The following is a 24,210-nucleotide window of genomic DNA, read 5'->3' on the forward strand; positions in this document are numbered from 1 at the left end:
AATCACAGGCCCTGCTGTCATAAATAATTGTGGAAAATGATGTGCCTGTTGAATTAGTCTGCACAGAGCTACACAAACACCAGCAGCACAGATTTAAAAGGAGGGGTGGACAGAGAGTACACAGACAGAGATACAGTGTATATGCTGTTTGCAATCACAGTTGTGGAATTGTATTGATGTAGTGTATCTGTGCTTGTGCCCGGATCAGGCAGGATCGCTGGCTCTTGTTGACGGCTTTTCGTGTCTTCAAAGACGAACGGCAAATCGGAAAGACTCATTGTGCTGAAAGGTCTTCCTCCCTTGGATGTCAAATCTTGTCAGGAAGAATTTGCTTCAGTCTGTAAACACATACAACGAGGCTGGAGAAAAATGCGCCACCAATTCCAGTGTGTCAGCCCAATGAGGGCATTATGCAGGAGCCCTGCCTGATTTCATTTGACAGAGACCAGTAGGTTAATCCATCTGGGTGAATGAGAAAAGATGCCAGCGGGACAAGTTTACCGATAAGATGGATCACTTCTATTTTGCCGATCCACGTCACGTATCAATTTTATAACCATGACGGAAGCTTTGGAAGAATAGGGACAACCAGAAGGTGGCCTATCTGACATAGTGGCTTTGACAAAAGGGACTTATAATCTATTTCATTGCTGAGCATGTACACCAGCTTTGGAGGACACAGGATGTGATGAATCCCACTCGAGATCTACCATTACTTCTTGTTTGCTTAACCAGCTATGAAATACTAATAGTGCCAAGGCTGTTCATTGTGCAGCCTTTATGGAATCCTATGTACCTGCGTCCACGGCCCCTCTCGCTCAGCCGTTACCATAGAGACCCCTCCATGCCTAGCAGACGAAGCTGGGGCTGCCTGGCTGTCTCTCACAGGAGCCACTCTGTTGAGCAACACTGCCGTTCACATGCCCAGGAGTGTGTGTGTGTGTATACGCAGAGGGGGGTGGGGGTGTTGACGGCAGTGTTCATGCTGTTGGTTTGTGCCAACGCTCCCTTGGCAGCTGGTGCCATGTGTCAGGTGGCACGGTAGCTTTCAAGGAGGCTGTCGGCTGAGACAGAGTGACACCCGGTGTGGACTGAGCGCACTTAATTGAAACCGGTTTCATCTCAGAGGCAGCTGCTCACCGCCCCTCTGCTAATTGCCGCTGGTAACAGCCGGGAGCACGGGAATCCAGGCTGCAGGTAGCCACTACTCCCGTGTGCCTCATTCCAAGGCACAGGCACATCTAGATCTAAGAGTCTCTGAAACAGAAAACACTGCTTAGTTTCCTCTGGGGACCACTGACCTTTCTTAATGCCAGTCTAGTCTTACTAAATGGGTATGGGATGCAAACAGTGGCCCCTTTGACTTGTCCCATTGGATTAATGCTGTGAGTAGAGGACGAATAGAAGTTTTATTCCTCTCTTCTGCAGTGATTTAGGGCTGCAACTAACAATTATTTTTGTAATAGATTCATTTACTCACCATTATTTGATTAATCGACAAATCAATCGTTTATGTTTTTAGCCGCTGCGTGTCATTATGGCCCTGTCACTGCGCTACCATTACTCAAAGCAATTTGTTATCATATCAGAACCTTATAATTTTGTCCTTTTTTACAAACCCTATTTCCGGAAAAGTTGGGACATTTTGTAAAATTCAATAAAAACAAATATCTGTGATTTGTTAAACTTCTCGAACCTTTATTTTAATAACAAAAGTACAAAGATATTATGTTTAATGTTTTGGCTTTGATGCCTCTAACACACTCAAAAAAAGTTGGAACCGGGGCAAAATAAGAGTGAAAAGTTTTATATAATATTGAAGTTACATCATTGAAACATTCAACAGTAAGCAGGTGAACTGGTAACAGGTGAGCATATCATAAAAAAATCATATCCTAAAAGGAGCATCAACCCAAGGCTCAGTCTTTGCAAGCAAAGATGGGTAGTGGCTCACAATTTTTTGCCAAACTTTTTGAGAGAATGGTCAAGCATAACATTTTTCAATGCAAGATTGCAAAGAATTTCTATCTTTCACCTTCTACCATACATAGTATGGTGAAAAGATTCAGGGAATCCAGGGAAATCTCAGTCTGTGTAGGGCAAGGCTGGAAACCACTACTGAGTGTGTATGACCTACGAGCTCCAGACAGCATTGCATGAGAAACTGTCATGCTGCTGTGGTAATATAGCCTCATGGCCTCGGGAGTACTTTGGAAAACCGTTGTCATTTAACACAGCCTGCTGCTGCATCAAGAAATTGAAACTCTATTACGCAAGGAGAAGGGCACCAATGCCGAAACGCCGCTGAGTTTTCTGGGCCTGAGCTCATCTCAGATGGTCCAAAAGACAAAGGAAATGTGTGCTGTGGTAAGATGAGTCCACATTTCAACTTGTTTTTGGGAAAACGAACATTGAGTTCTCCATGCCAAGGGAACATCTAGACTTTTAAAGTGAAAGCCAATATCTGTTATGGTATAGGATTAGGATGGATGGATGGATATCATTGCCCACGGCATGGGTGACTTGCATATGTGTGAAGGTACCATTGACGTGGAGGCATGACATCTTTTCCCGGGAAACACAGTGGTAAACATGCTTCTGTCCCAACATTTTTTTGAGTGTGTTGCAGCCATCAAATTCTAAATTGTTTATATTTACAAAATACAATGAATTTGGTCAGTGAAAACATTATAAGTCTTTTATTTGTGCTTTTGCCAGATAAATAAAGGTTCAAGAGGATTAACAAATCACAACAAAACAACAAAACAATTCTTGTTTTCACTGCATTTTACAAAATGTCCCAACTTTGGAGGACACAGCATGTTTGTGAAATGGGTTTTGTACGTCATTTGAAAATGTCAGCTGCCCTTTGCATTGTGTAAACATTTCTTGAAATATGATCTTGGATTGCAAGAACTTTTAACAGAAACAGAAGGTAGAGATGGTTAAAACATTCTTCCCACTATAATGTTACCTTTTTGAAGATACAATGTTTTGTTACTATAGTGACTTGTTTACTGTACAACAATACAACTAAAAGCTATATCGCTCCCAAGACTTCCTGTAATATATTGCAGCACATTAGAATAACCACGGAAAATGCGAAAGTAATCAGTGTTTCCATCAACTATCCTTGTATGCAAATTCCCAAAGATAATGGCACACGCTAGAGTCTAGACACACATGAGTCTCGCACTCGTGTGGAGTGATTTGAACCTTTAGAAACTCTCAGTAGAGTAGTTTTGACAGCCCTCTGTCAACTGTACATGGCTGTAGCATTAACAGTTTAGAGACTCTGGGCAGAGCAGGTAGTGGCCCTTTTAACAAGGTCTGAAGTCTCTCCTACTTCACTGTTGCCCACCGAACCCTTGGGCACGTCAGTCCAGAAGTAGTGTTGATAATTTTCAGATGGAGCAGAAACGCATGATTTTCGTTCCCACATCGTCATCAGGTATTCAAATATATTTGTTTCTTTACTCTTACCAACTTTTCCACCTCATCCGAGCATAAAAGGGTCAAAATTCAGTCAGAAGGCTTCAGGGCTACAAGAGTAAACTGTTGACTGAATGCCAACATGCTCAGTTTATGCATATCAATATTTCTGGCATACAAGAAAAAAACTGAATGTCAGAATTGCTAGCATCAATTGTGGCATTTCCCAGATTTGTTTAGCATAAACAAATTAAAGATGGCATCACTTCCAGTCTGCTGTGAGGAACATTAACCTGTCATGACTGTCCAGCAACCCTGTCAACCCAAAGGAGAATTGATTGCTGTAATATCCTGGTCTGGATTAGATTTATATGCTTCAAATTGGGACCAAAATAGCACCAGTGCAGCCTGACGTCTACACTGGATTAGACCAGTTTACTAATGGAGAACATGATAACAGTACACACAGCAATTATAAAATATAATAAAATGACTGTAAGCAAAAAATGTTCTGAGTCTCCTAAAAGCATACACTGAAGTAGGCTGGGGCTTGTTCTGTGGCTGTGTAAAATCCTTGCTGCGATTCCTTATTGTGGTTTAAAAGACCTGTCAGTCTGTGATTCTGTAGAATAGACTCTAAACAGACTGAATGCAGAGCTTTGTGCTAGCTGAAAAAAGAACTTGCTTTTGAACACACAGATAAAGGTTTCTCTTTTTCCCCGTTATGCAGTCTTCATATAGAAGATGAAGCATGAGTAGGCTTTGGAGCTCCTCCCCTTAGCATTTAGGAATTTGACAAAAGAGAACGTTTGCTGTCAGTGCTCTGAAAGGGGTGTTTGTGTGTCTATTTGAAACGTCTCGATCAATCAAAACCCTTCCCATCATCAGTTAGTCATCTCCCCTCCCTTCTGCTTTTTTCTGCATTTGTCTTCGGTCCTGTCTTTTTGCTCTTTCTTCACTCCTCTGTCGCCTTGGCCCGTCATGGACTGGAGGAGGCAGCGTTCCCTCACTGTCAGAGATATACGCTCATAATCATAGAGGAATTAAAAGAATAGTTCAGTAAAACATTTGATTGTAGATGTAGCCTACAGATGTAGGCAGCCTCTTTCTGCAGGCCCTCTAGTGGCCATTCAATCAGTTAATTAAATCTGTAATTAATATTCTAAAATCAAAATATGAAAATATTTTACCCCATGACTTGGTTATCAGATTAATTAGGACACTGATGGTTCTCTGTGTGTGAAATAATGTTGTGCTGATAGTGAGCAATGAGGGTGAAGGGAGAGGGGTCACTTATGAACACCAGGATGTTTCTGGTTTTGTAAATTGTACACATTTCCATCAAAATATATTCTAACAAAAGAATGTATAGTTAAACTGACTGACTCCCAAAACAGGCAGAAAATTGCATTTTATAGCTACTGTGAAAAGGAATCAATCACCGCAGACGAGTTTTCGTCTTTAGTTTTACACTGGAGCTGCAAGGCTAATATAGGTAAGAAGTAGCAGAAGACATTGTCATCTTATGTTGTGATTGGCCTATGTCTTTATATACAACAAACTACTAGATGCTTATAAGATTGTATGTAAATATTAACACCATTTATTAATTTTATTACAATTGTCTTTGGTGTATTTGAAGATACGTGCAAAATGTTTCAACCTCAGATTTCTAATCCAGCTACTTTTGTTAGCTCTGCTGCTGTTAGTTAGAATCGGGGCCAGTCGCATCCCCTTTTAAACTATTTTGTGGTTCTTGCCAAAATGCTCAGCTCTTTAATGTAGCGATCTCAAGAATACTAAGACATGTCCTACAACAACATTTAGAATGTTATAAGCTCTAATTTTTAATTTTCCACAAATTGAATAATAATAATATCTTTGTTTAAAGAGCACTTTTCATACCAGTGGAAGCTCAAAGTGCTTTACAGTCAGGTGATAATGTTTTGCAGTATTAGACAAACCTATGACAGATCAAGTTGAAAAGAAAAACCAAAGGGACGTAGCATTTTAATTGAAAGCTAAGTTAAAGAGATGTTTTTAAATGTTTCTTAAACGTGTGAACTGAGCTTTACTGTCTAATAGGCGGTGGAATTGAGTTCCACAGTTTAGAAGCATAATAACTAAATATGCCTCTCTACATTTTCTGTATTTTAGGAAAGGTTTGAACGTGTTGGAACATAAACAGACAGACATTCTTTGAGGTGATAAGAAGCAGAATTTTAAAATCTATCCTAAAAGATACAGGTAGCCGGAGCAGTTCTTTCAAAATGGGCCTGAAGTGATCTCTCTTTTTTGTTTTGGTTAGGTTCCATGCCGCTACATTTTGTATGAGTTTTTTATTGTTATGTATTGTTTTCTTAGGAAACCCAGTGAGAAAAGCATTACAGTAATCAATTCTGCTTGTAATAAACGCATTACCAATTTTCTCTTGAGAGTCTTGATCATCAGAAGGAATCAAATGTATAATTGCGTGTCATGAGCATAGCTATGAAAATGTGTATTATGTTTCCTAATATCACCTAGAAGTAACATTTACAAAAAGAAGAGCAAGGGGCCTATAACCGAACACTGTGGGACTTCACAAAAAGGTTTGCTGTTTATTTAGCAAACATTTTAAGCCCAAAGTTTGCTTAAAAGCTGTCCACCAGAATCTTAAACTGCATTTTCAAAGTACTCCAATTTTGTGGGAAAACCATAAACCTGGACATTTTAAAGGGGAGATGATTTTTGTAATTATATTTTGACTGAGGAGATGGCCACCCCCTGCATCCCCCCTCAAATCAAACCCTGGTTGTCAGATATTACTGTTCAGATTACTTAGTAACTTGAAACCAAGTCTGGCACATCAGGGATGATTTCATCTTGCATGTTGCACGATACTAATTGGTGGGGGATATAAGCATTAGTCATGTAGCTCCAGTACAAAACCAAAGAAGGAAGTTTCAGACACCAGATGAGTCTTGGATGATCTACATTTGTGATATAAGGAAAAATATGTACCTTAGATTTTTCACTGAACTGTTCCTTGAAAAGAATGTGCTGAAATGATACGCACCCTTCTATTGCTTTGCATTGTGCAATGGTTGCAGAACTCTGCAAGCATCATGAACATTGTGCGTAATTGCTGGCTTTCGATTTCACACCACTGACCACTCACGGCGGCACAGACAAATGTGCCTGGCACACACACGTCAATTAACACCGGACAGGAGCTGTGTGAGCTCAGCGCAGAACACACGCGGAACTGGATTACGGGAGGGAGGCCGTGATTACAGTAATTACTCATTACACTTTCTGTGCACCTGTCCAAAGGTTGGCCAATGAGGTGGACATCAGGTTAATTGTTTTTATTTTCCCTCTGGTTTTGGTTTGGGTGGTGGTGATGGTGGTAGGTGGGGGGGGATTAAATGCATCAGAATGAAAATGTCACGTGCGCTGTCAGCCGACACGTGCGCCACTAATACGGTACCGTCTCTGCTGCAGGTGGTGAATGAGCAATGTCGACGCTGCTGGAACTGAAGAGCAGTGTGCTGAGGCAGGTGCAGAGGAGCCAGTCTCTGAGGAGCAGAAGGGAGCCTCCCCCCACCGCTGCTGCGGGCCCACCAACCCCCACCAGGGTCCCTGACAGGGTCGCCCTAGGGTGAGTCCACACCACACACTGATGGAGATAACCCACATACACTACTGTTCAAACCTTTGGAGTCACTTGTCATATTAATAACTTTAGTTGTTTCATTCAGTAGTGGTTTATACAGTGTGGGCTGACATCAGTTTAACACAACAGTGCTTTTCAAACTGGTTTTCAGGGCCCCCATGTTTTTGCTCCAACCTAACTCATAACGCATAAGGATGGAGCAAAAATATGGACCGTTTGGGGGGTCCTGGGGACTGGTTTTTGAGACTAGTTTGAAATGTCATAAGTATTACATAGACACCAGGAGTTATTTTTAGATGGTTTATTCAGTTTGTTTTACAGCTTTATATGTAATTCTGGAATCATCTCCAGTTCTGTTCATCATTCTGGGCACATCTAAAATTTCTTACAGGTTATTTGAAACCTATGAAGCTATAGTTTATTAGTAAAATATTCAAACTATTTTTTTCTAATTCTAAGGACACTTTGATGAATATGAAGTTGAGTGTTACAAAATACACCAGAAATATTAATAGGTAATATTTTATGGTAACAAAAGCTTGCTGGTATTTTTCATATTTAATTGAAAAGTAAATTTCAATGGAAAAAAAAAGCCAAGACATTCCCAAACTTTTGATGGGCAGGCTACGCGTACACACACTAAGGCCAACGGAGAATCCCCCAGTTCCCCAGAACTGTGTTGTTGCTGGTGGTCATTGTTTGTATTGATGTATTTACTTCCCCCCAAACTATCAAAACAGATGGTAGGATGAGTGTCAGTGATAGGGCTACAGTGAGTCACGGTGCTCGCAGACGCCCACAACGGCTCTACTGTATTCATGCTTTGGAAAGTGACTCAATCTCGACATCTTGCTCTCCCACATTTCAAATTAACTGCCATTTCAAATAGTGCACAGAGACGGGCCTTTGTAAGGATTAAGAGACAATTACCTTTGCAGCTCATTAAGACAGAACTAGGTTGAGAGAGTGAGCAGAATGGGATCTTTTATTTAAGTTCAGTCTTCAGATCATTTATCATTTCAACGTGCAGCAGATGGAAGCAGTGTGGCCTGTGCTGCCTAATAACAGGAACTCAAGCCCTGGCTGATCCGTTGTAAAGAAATGTGTTTTGAGAGGCCCCAGGAGGCTGTGGTAATTTTGGGGTCCATAAATATGGCTGCCAACATGCTCCACAGTGGCTTCGGAGACTGCTGTTGTAGAAATGGGATCAGCTCCGAACAGCGCATCTAATCTAGCTTTTCCCACAAGTGCATTAACCCTGTTATACCTCACATCTCTCAGGCAATACATTTAGAAACATACATGACGATGTCCTCTTTAACCATTTGAGTCCAACACAAAAACACAATTTTTACTGCCATTTAATCTACTTGTTTCTGTTAATAATGTGATTTCTCAAGGCTACTGTGGCATTTATTTCAAATGTAAAGAATGTGACCTAATAAATCTGAAAATTCATAGATTAAAAAAAAAAAACATGAATAGGAATATTAGTCACACGTCAGTCTTGTTTTGTTATTACTCTGATTATTACTATCAAACTGAGTGTCTCAGCGGCAGTCTATTTTGTGAATATGGCGAAGGCCCATATATAGTGGAATTTCAGCCAATTTAATATCTGTATAAATAAATGGTTAAAACACAAACATTCAGAGCATTTTGATGTGAAATGCGCCATTCTAGAGAAACTTACCGAGTCCGAATTATTTACTTAATTTTTTCAGAATTACCGCTCTTTTACCGTCCTCAACATTATATATAAAAGCTTAGAAGATGTGTAGGTTCACTGGTCATTTTGGATAGTAAAATAAAATGGCTTTTTGCGTTGTAGACGTCACAACCCCTGGTTTCTATCACCACCACTGTAAAAAGTTGGCAAGTTTCTCTACAGTGATCCATTTTACACCAAATCACTCTGAATGATTTTGTTTACGTCTCACCCATTGAATTATGTAGAAATTTGGACAAACTGGTGGAATTCCCTTTTAACTTGCTTACATCTGCCACCAGATTAGTTACGGCGCGTGCATGTCCAAGTTGGCCACAGTAAAATGTGTCTGCGTGTAGAATCGGCACTTTCTACAGTGTTTTCTATCACTGTAGAATCCATTAAAATTTCTTCATGGTTGGATGCACTGTAATTTTTTTCAAAATGATCCATAAGAGATAATATAAAGACCTACAATTCAGTGAAACATCATTTTTTTTATTTTAACAGAACAATAACACATGAAAGTTTTACTTGTATTTGCGATTAAGTATATTATGTTATGCTGTGCCGCTCCAAAATGGAAAAGTAGCAATGATGCATCATTAAGGACGTGAAGGGATATAGATTGTATCCGGTAATCAAATTTGTATCCTTTTAATACTGAATATTTTTTCTTAAGAATACATTTCTTACACCTAGAAATATAGTTCTTTGGCCTTTGTGTCTCTGTAAGCTTGTGGTGTATTCCATGAGACACAAGATTAGGACTTATTTATAACCATCTTCAGTCTATCTTACCAGACGTGGTGATGGCCTATGTTACAGCAGTTGAAACTGGGTATTTCCATTATCATAGATTTGGGTGATGTTTGACTATGTGGGAACTGAGAAGGCAGAGCTAGTGCTGCTTTTACTGCTAAATAGTCTAGACTGCTGTTCGGTCCAGAAAGACGTTAAATATGTCTATGACAAACTAACATGTTGACGCATCCACTGAAGAGGAAAAACACCCATAGAAGATGACAAGCCTCCATCAGCATTTAGTGTCGTACCAGTTCGCTGTAATTTAGTAGCCATAGATAGATTGCAGTGTTTCAGTAGCAAGACCTATAATTTCACATAAACTTACATATAATATGCAGAAAATAAAAAATAGAAATAAAAATAGACATAAGTCAAACTACAAGAGAGTAGAAATAAAAGTATATCTATTTGCATATTTACTTAGCATATGAGACAGGTTTGTATTTACATGATAGCAGGCACTGAGTGGTATGAGGTAAACGAAAAGCACAATGAGTATAGACATAACTAGGAGTTGCAGCAATGTTACTCATCCGACAAAGAATCTACCCATTTCCCTCTGCTAGTTTTGAACAATAAAACATGTTTAGAAGTGTATTCCTCTGTGTGTAACACCAGTTCTGTCACCTAAAAAGGTAAGCCACAGCTCTACAGTAATTTCAGCTGAAATCAGTTTTCTTTCTTATGGCGTTGTCTGTGTCCTCCACGGTTAATCTGTTTGTGACCTCTTACGGATACTTGAATATCAAAATCAGTTGAAAAATTTATTTTGTGACACAAACTAAACAAAAATCTGTGAACTTGCAGTTTTGTTAGATCATATTCTTTACATGTCATATAAATGCAGCAGCAGCTTAAGAGTAGATTAAACTGCAGAAACTATTGCATTGCATCCAGCATCCAACACTAAAGGCAGCCTCATTCATCTTAGCACACATTTGTGTAGCACACAGAAATGCCTGATTTAAAGGAGTTAAAAAGTACAAAGCCAGAGTTTCTGATTGTATCACTGAATTTTTGTTGCAATAGGGTGCAAACTTATTAAGAGCTGTGCATTAAATGTTCTTGTGTGCCACTTTTCTATCACTATATGAAGTAAGCACAATGTTGCCTTTATTGTTGGATGTCCTGTGATGGTTCTGAGTGTGCGTGTGCACACATTCAGAACAGAATTCAGATCTCTAAGGGCTTTGCATTGATTTGTTTCATTAGAGTAGCAATAAAAGGCAACTGAACTGTGAAGTATATTCCTTTTCATAGGTTTGCTTGTTTAAAATTTGACAATAAAAATCTCCAGATTTTCCATTTTAATAGATTATGTTCTTACATGGTCCAAATAAATGCAACAACAAGGGTGAAGAGTAGATTAAAAGGCAGAAATGGCTATTTTTTTCACCTTTATTATTTTAAACCATTCAAAACACGATACACCACAATCGCTCTCCAAGCAGCTGCTTGAAAGCCCAGAGTGAAGATATTACAGACATGGCATGTCCATCACTTTGGGCTTATAAGACCATTTTTCTTCATGAAAAACGTGGTAGAAATGTGCACAAAGTGGCATTTCCTAACCAGCATAAATCATAATCTGGGTGCATGGGCAGGAACCGGTTTTGTTTGTCCAAGAACGATTCCATCAAATTGGCACAGTTGGCTGGGTGAACGCAGGTGTAGTTAAGTAAATCAGTCACTGTGTTTTTTTTTTCTCAGCTACCATCTCGGTCTCCCTTGTTTTGATTCCTTTTCAAACACGCCTGATGTCAGTGCCAAAAGTAAAGGGAACATAAACCTTGAGGTTTCTATAGCAACCAAAACATGTCTGTTTTTCCCAGCTGCTCCTAAAATATGAACGTTTTTTTTGTTTTTGATGAGCGCGTGTCATCTGTCTACCAGGGAAAATAAACATGCAGTGCTGAGGAAAAAAATAATTGTTTTGGGCTTGATTTGATATACTTTCATTCAGTCTGGCTCAGTGCTCTAAATACATGGCAGATACCTGCCGTAGATGTCTGTTCCTGTCTGTGAGTTTGTTGTCACTGCTTCTTTCTTCTGGTGCAGCACCCCCCACCCTTCCAACCCTTCCTTTTCTTTTCTGGCACACACAGTCATGTTTTTGATGCTGTTCTCCTTGAGAATTAATTTAGCTCTTTTAGTGACAGTTTTTCTGTAATATCTGACTTCTTTTAAAGTCTGCATTGAAGTCACCATTATTATCATTAATACTTAGTATTACTTAGATTAGTATTTATATTAACCCCTTAAATTATGAAGGTCTGTATGTAGGCCCATAATTTAATTCCTCACTGTGACAAGCACATAACTGACATATTAGTTTTATAGTAATTACTGAATACTTTTTAGTGGTTAATCTGCTCCATCTGTAGCATATAGTCACTTACCATTGGCAGTCATTTTGGTTTGTGCTTGTTCTTAGTAAAAGAACAAAGCACCTGTTGGCTCAATGCACAGTTATAATAATAAAGTGAACGGGTGGGTGCTTCAGACAGAACCGAATGCAAGAGAATGGGCTGAGGCTGCCGATTCACTTCTATTTGAAGTGTGTTTCAGTTTGGCTGTTTTTTTCTAAGAACACAGAAAACACAAAATTATCCAATCAGCCATTGGATACAAATATTGGCAAATTTTGGTTGATAACTGTCATTAGTCAGCTATTACTCCTTAACTGGCAAGCCTAATCACAATGACATGACCCATCAAAATATCAGTTAAGCCCCTCCATATGTGAACAATTCCATCCTTTTTAGGATCATCAATTTTGTTTTCTATTTTATTTTGCACAACCTTTTACATTGAATGCTTTATGTTTTAGTGACCCGTTTATTTGAAATATAGGGCATCAAACAATGCCATACCATGCATATATGGTTTTTACAAAAATGTCATGTATACTGTTTTTCGTTGCAAGGGCTCAGTTATAAAACATGTATGTTAGTTCCGGTTCTGAAATGTGATTGGCTGAGCCATGTTTAAAGCCATCGTATTTCAATACTTGAAATACATACATTTATAAGCGCACACAAAAACTGAATTCTGAGTGGTGTAAAGCACGCCACCACTGGACTCTGGAGCAGTGGAAATGTATTCTGTGGAGTGACAAATCACGCTTCTCTATCTGCCAGTCTGATGGTTAAGTCTGGGTTTGGCGAATGCCAGAAGAACGTTACCTGTCTGACTGCACTGTGCCAACTGTAAAGTTTGGTGGAGGAGGGATAATGCTATAGGGCTGTTTTTCAGGGGTTGTCCTAAACTCCTTAGTTCTAGAGAAGGGAAATCTTAATGCTTCATCATACCAAGACATTTTGGACAATTGTATGCTTCCAACTTTGTGGGAACAGTTTAGGGAAGACCCTTTTCTGTTTCAGCATGACTGTGCCCCACTGCACAAAGCAAGCTCCAACATCAGTGTCTGACCTCACAAATGCTCTTCTGGATGAATGGGCAGAAATTCCCACAGACACACTCCAAAATCTTGTAGAAAGCTTCCCACAAGAGTGGAAGCTGTTATAGCTGCAAAGGAGGAACTCCATATTATTGCATATGGAATTAGAATGGGATGTCATAAGACCTCCTGTGGGTATAGTAGGTAGGTGTTCAAATACTTTTGTCCATATAGTGTAGGTGGGGCTAGGCACAAGTGTATATGTAGTAAACAGCCAGAAACTGTATTAAACATACACCATACAAGATCATGGTTTTATTTAACCCCTTAAATGGCCAGGGCCCACCGGTGGGCCTGAAGTTTTATTATATGCTTCTATAACCTAAGAATAGCTCAGCCAGTTTGCATTCAAGTCCCTGTAGTTACTGAATAATAAGCCTCAGTATGTAATAAGCCTGGGGTTTTCAGGGCTTACACCAGGTGCTGAAACTATAAAATGTTCATGATTATATGACCAAAAATAAAAAGTTGATGAAATGACTGGAATATACAGTGATGGGCGACTGAAAGTGCGACTGTCATGACCAAGACTACCTTTGGCATGGTGTATCTCAGTAGCTCCTGAAAGCTGTCCACCACATCCTTTTCTATATTTTCACGAAGCAGTGTACAATTTCCTTACACCACACATATTTCCTTACACCACACTTTCTCTCAGAAAACAATGATGAAATAGTTGTCGGTCTGTCTGTTTGCTTTCGATACATCTGTATAGTTGTGCTGTCATCCTCTTAGAAAGTGATTCTGAACGCCACTTGTTTTAGCTCTGCACTTCATTTTTTAGTAGACCTATACAGTGGAACCAATTGCCTATTGCGGCCTAATGTGTACATTTCAAAAACGTTCCTCAACTTGTATGATAAACCCTCCTATTTAAATAGGAACTGTTGTTTGTTGGAAATAAAGTAAAATTAGCATTTTATCAACACACTGGTTGAGCAATTAGCTATTTTACCGGTTAATGATTCATTATGTCTGTAGTCTATGGTAATCGACTGTATGTTACAGGTGTGGCAGATGGAGAATAGGTTGAAAAATGCTGGAATATGCCTTTAATGAAATATATCTTTCTGGGCTTCTTTCATATCTCTTGAAATGCCAGTCTATTTTTTGTTTTGGCTGTCCATTATTTGGTCTACCCCTACTGTGGAGAAGACTAAACTCAGCCAGTCCCAAGTGGTCCGGTTTGTTTTGCAAATCGTCTCCTTGAGCCAACAGAGACTGTGGAGCGTGTAAGCCGCCAGGCTGCAGGCGACACACTCGCCATCATTATGCTTTGGGGAAGCTGTTTGTCTCCTTCATTAGCGCCAGCGCGAAAACTAATGCCTCTGGCCCAGACGCATGCTCATTAATATTATGCAAATAGGGGAGAGCTGGGCGGCTGCTCCTCAGCCCGCAGGCTGTATGACACAGGACGACCCTGATGACGGCTTGGGGGGGGGTGGCGTGACCCTGGTAGCCATGTTGGGAAATGATTATTTGGAGGCATGTCCCACCAGTATGGGTGGAGGGGCTGTAGTGTGAAAATAGGACAGGGGAAGGAGGAGGTATTTTTTTCATTATCTGTATATTTTTTTCTTTATCTAGTTACACAGTTTGGCTTCCTTCTCATGTAATTTTTTTTACTTTGATCATAAGGAGCTAGTTTTATTTTGAGGAGACATGCAGACAGCAAACTGCTCACCTAGAGACCCCGACAGGGCAATTTGTCATCGTTTTGACTGGTGGGATCTCATGTTATTACACTTTTAACACCAAATTAGTCATCAAAGTGCAACAAGAAGACTGTAAGAGTACAGACTGCCTCTTATACCTAACTCCTTCTCCCCTCTTCTTTAAATATTGTCATATCTTATTACAAAGCATAGCTTTGGCTTGGAAAAGTGCTAAATAAATAGGTTACTTAGATGGTTTAACATCATCTCACTTTAAAGGGAACCATTTTGGAGTGATACCATGGAAGATCCACTTTAGGTTCCCCAAAGAATCTTTCAGTAGATGGTCCTTAAAGAACCATTTCTGTAAACCACTCGTATTTGCATTTACACCTTACAGAAGGCCTAGAGTGATGTTTTTGGTCCCATTAATTGGAAATTGGTTGATTCCACTGTCAGATTAGTAGTTTATCTGACACATCAGACTAGCTCCTAAAGTCCTAACCAATGGGAGAGCTTGCTTGGCTGTGTTCGCCTAGATACCACAGAGAAAAGAAAATTGATTGGAAAATTTTCAGATTTGCATTCATAGAATTGAACCCTTTTATTTCCAACCAAATTAAATGAGAGCATTACTAAAACAGCTAGTATACTAACAAACATGATGATTATATTCAAGACAAATGAACAAAAACATGTATTTCTTCATGTACATGTCTAAAAGAAATAAGCCTATTTAATTCTAAGGGATAAAGAGAGGTTTGAATAAGGCCCAGGAATGGATTGTGTTAAAAAATGAATTACTGTTTTTGTACATAAAACCACACAAATGTTGTAAATGGTCTTCAGGGGGAAAATACAATTCCTACCATACGTCTAAAAGTGTATAATAAGCCTCGTTAGGTGTAGAAGCAACAACACTTGAACTTATATTTGTGTTCATAATGAAACAAGCCACTCCAGTACTAATGGAAATTGACTCATTGCTTCAAAGTCCAATCCTGGTGATCTGAATACATGTGTATTTTCCTCATTCCAACACAACTGATTCAGCTCATGAAAAGCTCATAATTACCTGTGTTGGAAAAAAAAGACAAACACAAAAATATGGATTGAAAACCATGGCTGTCTGTACATAGGATGTTTGATTAGGGTTCTTCTCAGGTTGCATATTTATAAAGTCATTAGAAAGACTTTGTGTCCCTGATTGCAATTTAACTAAATAGATTTTAATGACTTTGGGGCCTTTTTTATTAGTTCCTAAAATAGGGCGCCATCTTTCTTAAGTAGTACCCTCTTGATAAATTGGGGTACTCGGCTCAGTGGCTTAGCAAAACTAATTACCACATGATATTCCTGCAGCCTCTCTAGAATAAGCACCTAACTGAATAAAGGGCAGGAAATATGCTACATCAAACTCCTGTGATTATATTTAATCCGATAAGCCACACAATGTGTGTATTTGAGAAGGAATCCTTAGGGCTGGCTAATAGGGATGACCAGTTTGTTTTCCTGTGTATACACAAATTAAGCCTTTATCAGCAGGAGTAGCTGCAGGAAGACACAGCCGAAGATTTGTGACAGAACTCTAAATGTCCCGGTTAGGCTAAAGGTCACTCTTTATGATTTTAGAAAGCACTGACCATGTACAGAGAGAAGACTGAAACCCTACTGGATCCGGAGGAAATGAATTCTGTCCAAATTTTATTTCCTGACGTGTGGGCAAGCATTACTTTTATTTCCTGTAATAACCTGCCGAAATGATTTCCCTCCAAATGTCGCCCCGGCCCAGAGAATGGTTATTGCATACTTAACATTTAATATCGGAAGGTACACTTTTGACTCATAAGTGCAAAGACTAATTTTTGCCCTTCATCTGAAGCCCAGCAGTGCCTAATATATTCTTATATGTGCTAGCTCGTGTTAATTATCACATACATTTCACCTTTTAATTCTACACACTCTCCACGCTACCTTTCCAAGGTCTGAATAATCAAAATAAATAATATTGGAATAATAATAAAAAGGCTTCATGGGGAGAGTCTGTTTCCTAGCAACATGAAAGGGGGCTGCCATCCAAGCTTTGCATGTTTGTGTGTGTGTGCGTGTTGTGCATTTGTGTGCCTCTGTGTGTGTGTGTGAACAGAATAGTAGCAAAAATCCATACATTCCAAGTATAATCACTTGTAGCAGTGAAAATAGTTGTTATTTTTGATAAAAAAACAGGAAAATCACAACATTTACATATATTTAATATAGGCTGTGTTCAGCCTACAGTTTAGCTCCGCCTATTTACTCTGAAGTTGTATGTAATGTTTCAGTTTAGACTAATGTGTGGCTCTTCCAGAACATCCCATTGTATTAGCAATGCTTTACTATGGTGTTCATACAAACTGTGTGTGGGCTGAGAACGGATGTAAAGAATAAAGAAAGGCTGGAAAATGGTGATATAAAAGTGAACTATGACTGGTATTAAAACCACGCAATTTAAATACAAGAAAAAATGTAGGATGTAGGTCCTTTACTTTTCAAGGAATGTTATGTTCTTACTTACTACACACCTACAATACAACTAAGGGCCTAGTCACCTCTTTATTTAAAAGAGGCTAATCATGTCATGCATTAAAAAAAATTCTGGTCAGGTATTCACAAAAGACTGAATAAATTTGGAACCCCTGCACACTTTGCCAGGCTGTATGAATTGATGGAGTTAGTGGTGCCCTACATGGAGAAAACACAGTCTGACTACAGGAAACACAAGTCAAGCTTTTGAAAAGAAGTGAGTGGGGTTCCATTAAAAAGATGTTAAAATAGACTTTAACAGCTCTGCAGTTCAGTAGTTCCTTGTTAAAAAGGTGCAGACTGCACTCAATGTTTTCTAAACGATTCAAATAATTTCCTTATAGGTTCTGTTATTTTGTCAGTGGAAGTCCTATTTCACACAGACATAGTCTGAGTGGCTTTGGGTGATGGTCTCGTATTCTGTCCATGTGCATTTCCATGTGCATGCAGTCCACAATCATTCATTGATCAGAGTGCTAGACAAGCACTGCGCCGATGCCCCAAAAGTCATGTCAGTTGTTTTTTTTTTTCCATGCTTGTAAGTTTCTTAATTAGCTCTCGACTAACTTTTGATTGGCACAGCCTTGCACAGGTGACCTCATGAGATTTGCGAGCATGAGCAGAAGAACAAATAGACTATCGTGACCTTTTCCCGCGATCTGGGCCTCTACCCTGAGACGTCTAATTTTACTTTTTATTAATCAGCCAGAAATTCCTGCAGAAACCCAGGGCTCTGGTATGTTTGTCTGGGGTATCGATCAGTTAAGGACTGTGGATTTGATGTTACTGCAAGGAGAAGAAAAGGATGGGCCTGATAAAGCTTCAAAAGCCTTTTAGTGTCTTCAGTTGGAAAAGTGTTGGTTTCTTAGTACAAGCCTATAATGAAGCTTTTTAGAATGAAATCGCTGATGGCTAAAATGTAACATTTTAGCATGCAGTGACTAATTTGACCCTGAACCTCCATTTCCCTCTTGTGTAATAGTCAACCACATCAGTGGTGGCACTATGATTGGACCCAGTTGGCCTAGGCCCACTCACTTTTATTGGCCTACCCAATATGACAAAATGTTCGGCCCATGATTTTTCTAGATTGTATTTTGGTTGCCTGTCCAAGTGAAAAATAATTCTGCCCCTGCACACAAAATGTCTAGGGATCCAAGCAATTTTATATGTTGGTGTTTCTTCTGACGTTTAAACTGCTTCTTTCTATCCAGTCAATTCACTGGTATGCAAAGAATGGGTTTGATTATTTTAGATTACCCTCAACGTCAGGACCATAGTTTGGGAAAGGTGCACTGCTGGTGACATGTTTAGGCACTAGGCAGCACTTTAACATGATAACTGAGAAGATTTGATTCTGTAGATGAACTGACATCTGTCTACTTTGGACTACAGTAAGTAAAAGCCACTAATTGAGTGTCCAGGAATTTTACTAAGGGCTAAGCTGGCGCCTTAAAGCTCAGATTTGCTTACAATATTTAAATCTTATGAATTTATAAAGCAAAAAGGGAGAAAATATGAAAATGCACTTTAAATATATAACATATTCGAAATTCCATTTTTGGCATTGGCCAATCAAAGCACTATACATTTCATTAGATAGATAAAGGAACTACAGACAGTTATCCAACTCTGAACACAGTCAACCAACACCAAAGGCATTAATGGTATAAAATTGCCAGAATTGCCAGTTTTTCTTTTGTTTTGAGCTCTGAGGTTTATATGCTATAGTCCACTAGTAAGTCAGTGTCTTCTACTGAGGTTACTTTCCCACTGCAGTGTTCGAATGCTTAGAAAAGGGCTTGGTTGCAGTTATTCATTTTTTGTAGCCTATATCCCCCTCCACAGGAGTAAAATTTGGACCTCCCACAAATGTGTCATGCTCATGCCAAACAGCAGACCTGGCACCACTACTGTCCACAGGTAGATGCAAATAAATGACAAATGCATTTTAATAAAGGTAGCTCATATTATTTCATCCTTATTCCCCCATTTTCTTTTCTTATAGTAACATGATAAACTCACAAACAGTGATCTCTTGTACTAAGAGGGAATTTTTCTTGCATGGAATGGAGCTGTTTTCCTTTATTGTGCTAAACTATGTAGGTACACACACAGAAAGTTGTTTTGGGTGAGTTTGTATGACAGCCCACCAAACAGTGGTAGTAGTTTTTCCACTGTATTGAAGTTTGCTCCAGGAAAAAAAGACTTCTTAATATACTATCTTTTAAGTCACTTTTTTTTTTTTAATGGTCTCTAATTCAAAGAGCAGTTTGCAATTTTTTTAGCCGTTTGGAACCCAGCCAAGCACACCAAAAGGCTTCATTTCAGTCTCATAGAGTTTCTTCTGGCACCCCTTGTCCTCACCTCCCTTGAGGAGATAGCCAGAATGAACTGAGAGATAGTTAAACACATGCTGTTAAGATGTTAATAAAGGAGCACGGTCCTCCGTTGACAGTCTATGTCAGTGGTCTGCAAGTACCTCACATACATGCAGTGGTGCATGTGACACACAAATCTGGCCACGAATCTGGCCAAAAATGAATGACAGCGGTACTTGGACAATACTCCTAACACTACATTTGCCTACCTCTGTAACATGATTAAAATTGTAAGTCGCTTGGAATAAGGGCATTTTTCAAATTCTATAAATGTAGATGCACTTTGTAAGTGAACAGTTACTGACTCCTGCTGCACAGTTTATCAGCCACCCTTGACTTCACCCATCAATGGAAGGGGATCACCATAGGACCACTGCTGATCAGAGATTATTTAAGTGGTGGCGATTTGGAAGCAGCAGTGTTGCTGGAGTTTTCACATACCTCACTGTCACTGCTGGGTGAAGAATAGTCCACCAATCAAAAACATACAGGTCCTGTGGTCAGAAACCTGACCAAAGATGATGGGCTAACACAGAATGTTCATGGAAAAGGTGTACAAACATGGTGTGTCTAATGTAGTGGAATATATGTACAGAGGATTTAAAAACTGATGTTGTATGGGCCTAATATACCTAATATATTGGCAGCTGGGTGTAAACATTTGTAATGTAGGTTGTATGTGTGAAAATGCCTGGCAAATATTTATGGAAGACCACTAGAAACATTCAGATGTGATGTTAGATCAAACTAACAGATTGTGTGATATTAAAGGAAATATCAATTAATGATAAAAGGCTCTTTTCCCCACCAGATGAAAACAAGATTTGTGCCCGTTGTCAAAATATCATGTGGACCACTGGTCTGTGTGTGAATAATGAGGACGAGAGAGACAGAAGGGGAGAGAGAGAAAGAGACATTCTCATTCCTGCAGTCACTCCTGAGTCAGGAGGGTAGAGCAGGGGAAAGCAGTGGGGGTTGGATTGGGGGGAGTTGGGTCGGGGAGGGTGTTGGGTGTGCGATGGGATGGGGGGGTATTCCCAAGGTTCTCTAGGCAATTTCGACCAATCCTGCCACGAATGTGTTATCGTCACCATGACGACGGAGACTGGGAAAATTAGCAAGTGGCAGGGGTCCAGGAGTTCACCCCGCTTCGCGGGAGAAATACATCAGCTCCCTCTCCTGCGGATCTCTGCCTAATAAGATGAATTAAGTTGGATAGCGAAAGATTTCCACTGTTACAGACGTAAAACTCTACTTGTTGCATCAAGGCTGTGCTCTTCTAGCTAAGCTAGGCAGTGACAGGAATGAGAATTTGTCTATCATCCTGCCTTGTGTGATGGAGGCTGAGACTAGCCTCTGGCTGTTGTTTTTCAGGTCTTGGCAGAAAGAGAATGGGGGACCTTCTAACCTTTTATCCTCAGTAAAGCAGAGGAATTTAGCAGATAAACTAGACAAAACAACCATCCCCTGACAAAGTTCTCCAGTCAGAGAAGTTATCTCTGCCGGTGTTGTTTTTCTTTGCTTGTATGATCCTTCTGGATGATGCCGAAATACCACAGGGATTTTTAGCAGCCTCCAAAATCTGCATCCGCTATAAATCCCTGATGGCTCCAACTTAGCTTATTACTGCAGATGACTGACACCTCAGCAGTCCCAAATGGGCTGCCTGCTAGAGTCTGCTAATGATCGCACAATGCTACATCAGAGGAAAATCCTTTTCTCCTGTTGTGCTCTGTAGAGAAGCTCTTTTTTCAGAGCCATTTGAGGTAAACAAGTATGAGATGCAGTTTTTGTTTTGATAAACAAATCCGTTTATGTGTTGCAGGGTTGCCAAGGGGAACGGGGAGTTCTTTGAGCGTATGCACAAAATCGTCCAGAAGCAAGAGAGTCTGTTAGCTGCCACTCACGCTGAGGTAAGTATAGGATTCGCAGGGGATTGCACGCCCCACCGTGCTCCAGCAGCCCTCGGAGTCGTTCCGTAGGGAGGCAAGTGGGAGAAAGGCGACCTAGGGGGTATAGAAAGCTTTGTGTGCAGACAGAAGGATGAGGCTGGTTATAGAGGCTGCAGGTTCAGTCGTCACAAGCTGCTCTTGATGGCTTTTGCTCTAAGTTACACCCACACAGAGAGCAAGCGTCTGATTTAATTTTCCAGATTGAGAGGTTTATAGGGGAGCACTGCTCCCCCAGTGTTCTGGCATCAAGAAGAAAAATCAATAATGAAGGCAGACCAGCATATGTATTCATTCTTTACTAGGAATTAAAAAGAAAGCATAGTCTCTGATAATGGAACAGAATGGTGCTGATATAGGCGGCTCAAAGCAGATCCAAAATGGTTCTTAGTTCTGCATGGTGGCAGAGCTGGATATTGCTGAGCAATTTCGGGATTTTGTTCCATGCCCTGCGCTCTAAGCCTCGTCTCAGCCTCTTACTCCTCTCTCCCTCACATGTCTCAAGGAGGAGATTATCGCAGGTCCACCTCCTCCAGAGCGCACAGACCAGGCCTTCGTTCCGGAGAAAGCCACCAGAAATGAGGTGAGGCTTAGAAAAGAGTAACAAATACTGTAATACATAAAGCTCTCCACTGGTCTTTTTCCATGTAAATCAGATATTGCTCTTTAGTGATTATCGTTCCTCTTCCAACACTCTGAGGCCTTGTCCCCCTGCATCCCGATATCATCTGACAATACATTTTTTGCCCTCTGTTTTCAAAAAACATCCCGTCCACATTGACAGTGATTGCAAAAATAATTGAAGACTGTTATATAGGCGTGCTAATCCACAATGAGAACATTTTGAGCATGTGGATTGCATGAAATGTAGAGCGCGACATTGTAGAGATGACATGAGAGTGCAACACAAAGACTGTCTAAAAGTATTAAGAACACCAAGAATGACAAAAAACAAGATTCATACACAGTAAAACTGGTTCGTCAGTTCAACCTAAAAAAATGGTTTTATGTGTTAACAAGCAAATTAAGTAGTTTTATTCAACTAAACCAGTGTTTCATTCAAAGTATTTGTTTGATGTGAATTAGTTCAGTTGATTATTAACACATGAAGTAATTTTTTTAGGTTTCCATTTTATACAGTGTATGTGTGATCATAAACTAAAGCACAGTGATCAAGCTCAATATTACCGGCCACACAGAAACAACCCAGTCATCAACCATATCTGATACAGAGTCCTGGAGAGTGCTCAACACATGCAGAAAACAGTACTGACCATGCACATGTTGATGCCATGATATCAGTGTTATGTTTATATGATATGATATTACCACTCAAAAACATGGAAAACTTTTAAAGTATTTTAAAAAGTGTTAGCAAAAGCTTTGTTTTTAGTGACTAACCACCATTTTCACATGGACAGGTGGCTAAAACACAGATAAAAACATAAATCAAAAATAAATAAATAAATCAAGCTAAAGTCAAACATTGTCATTTCTTCCCACGTCAAACGTGTTGAGTGAAAATGTAATTCCCCTGATGCTACGTTTATCAAAGAACAGCAGCAGACAGGAGTACAAACAGATACAAGTAAATGAAATAAATTACACAAGATGCTACAATAAACAACAAACTGTATGACTCACAAAGGAATTGCTAATTAGCTGATTAGCTGAGTCTAATCAAATGTGTTAAGGGGTAGAATGCTAAACTCTGCAGAGGTGTGACCCTCTGGGACTAGAGTTTGAAAAACTGGGTATGTGTTCTTACAGTAACAGTTTGGAGTCGCCTGATAAATGTTTGTTCATCATTGTCTTAAAGGCATTTTGTTTCAAAGACAAATATCAATAGTGAAGTCGGTGCCCATTTATAAATTCATTTCCATAACAAAAATGAAAATGGAAAACTTTATTTTGAAATTTTCTTCCAAGAAGTAGTTTTCATTTTGAACTTTAAGACAATTGTCTCAAAAATTTAGAGTTGCTTAATGTTGAACCACAATCGTTATATTGTCCTAATCAGATTGCATACCTCTTCAAGGCAGTTAATTTGTGGAAAGTCGTTCTTGTTAATTATTTTGAGCCTATCTTTTGGTACAGTGGGTCTAAATACACCAATTTATGATTGTAGTAATTCTACATGGGCTAGGTTTGGTGTCTTTACTATCATTCTAAAATGTGCAACGAGTTAAAAATAAAGAAAAGCTCTATCCACATTTTAACTAGTACTATATCGTCACTGTCCAAAAAAAACAAGCATCCCAATTTTTTCTTATTCTTGATTTTTCTGCATCATTTGAGCTCAGCAGCTGCTTTTACATTGTGTGCAAATTTTATGATGAATGGGCCAAAAGAAACTGCTTGGAATAAAATTTCTTTACATTAAAAGTAAAGAGCTTTTTTTCCTTCTCCAGGAAAATTGCCATTTTGGAAATACTTTTGTTTTTTGGGATAGAACTCTATATGCCTTTACAACAGAACACATTGATGGTGTTTGGCAAATTTGACTATATTCCAGTAGAATTTCTACACTCAGTGTTGACTTCAAGTCACAGCACACTGACAAGTGACATTGGACCAGTATAGATCTAACCAGTCTGT

At 39.5% G+C, this 24,210-nt stretch overlaps 1 protein-coding gene across 1 annotated transcript in view; it reads left to right on the forward strand.

Moving 5' to 3' along the window:
- The first annotated feature begins 6,932 nt into the window (after positions 1–6,932).
- Positions 6,933–24,210, forward strand: part of baiap3 (BAI1 associated protein 3) — a 47,199-nt gene continuing 29,921 nt past the window's right edge. The window contains exons 1-3 of the mRNA XM_036565515.1: positions 6,933–7,075; positions 21,489–21,576; positions 22,118–22,195. Of these exons, the coding sequence (XP_036421408.1) occupies positions 6,933–7,075; positions 21,489–21,576; positions 22,118–22,195 (309 nt within the window). The remainder of the gene's footprint in view (positions 7,076–21,488; positions 21,577–22,117; positions 22,196–24,210) is intronic.

Source organism: Colossoma macropomum, unplaced genomic scaffold (assembly GCF_904425465.1).
Source record: "Colossoma macropomum unplaced genomic scaffold, Colossoma_macropomum, whole genome shotgun sequence".
Classification (NCBI taxonomy): Eukaryota; Metazoa; Chordata; class Actinopteri; order Characiformes; family Serrasalmidae; genus Colossoma; species Colossoma macropomum.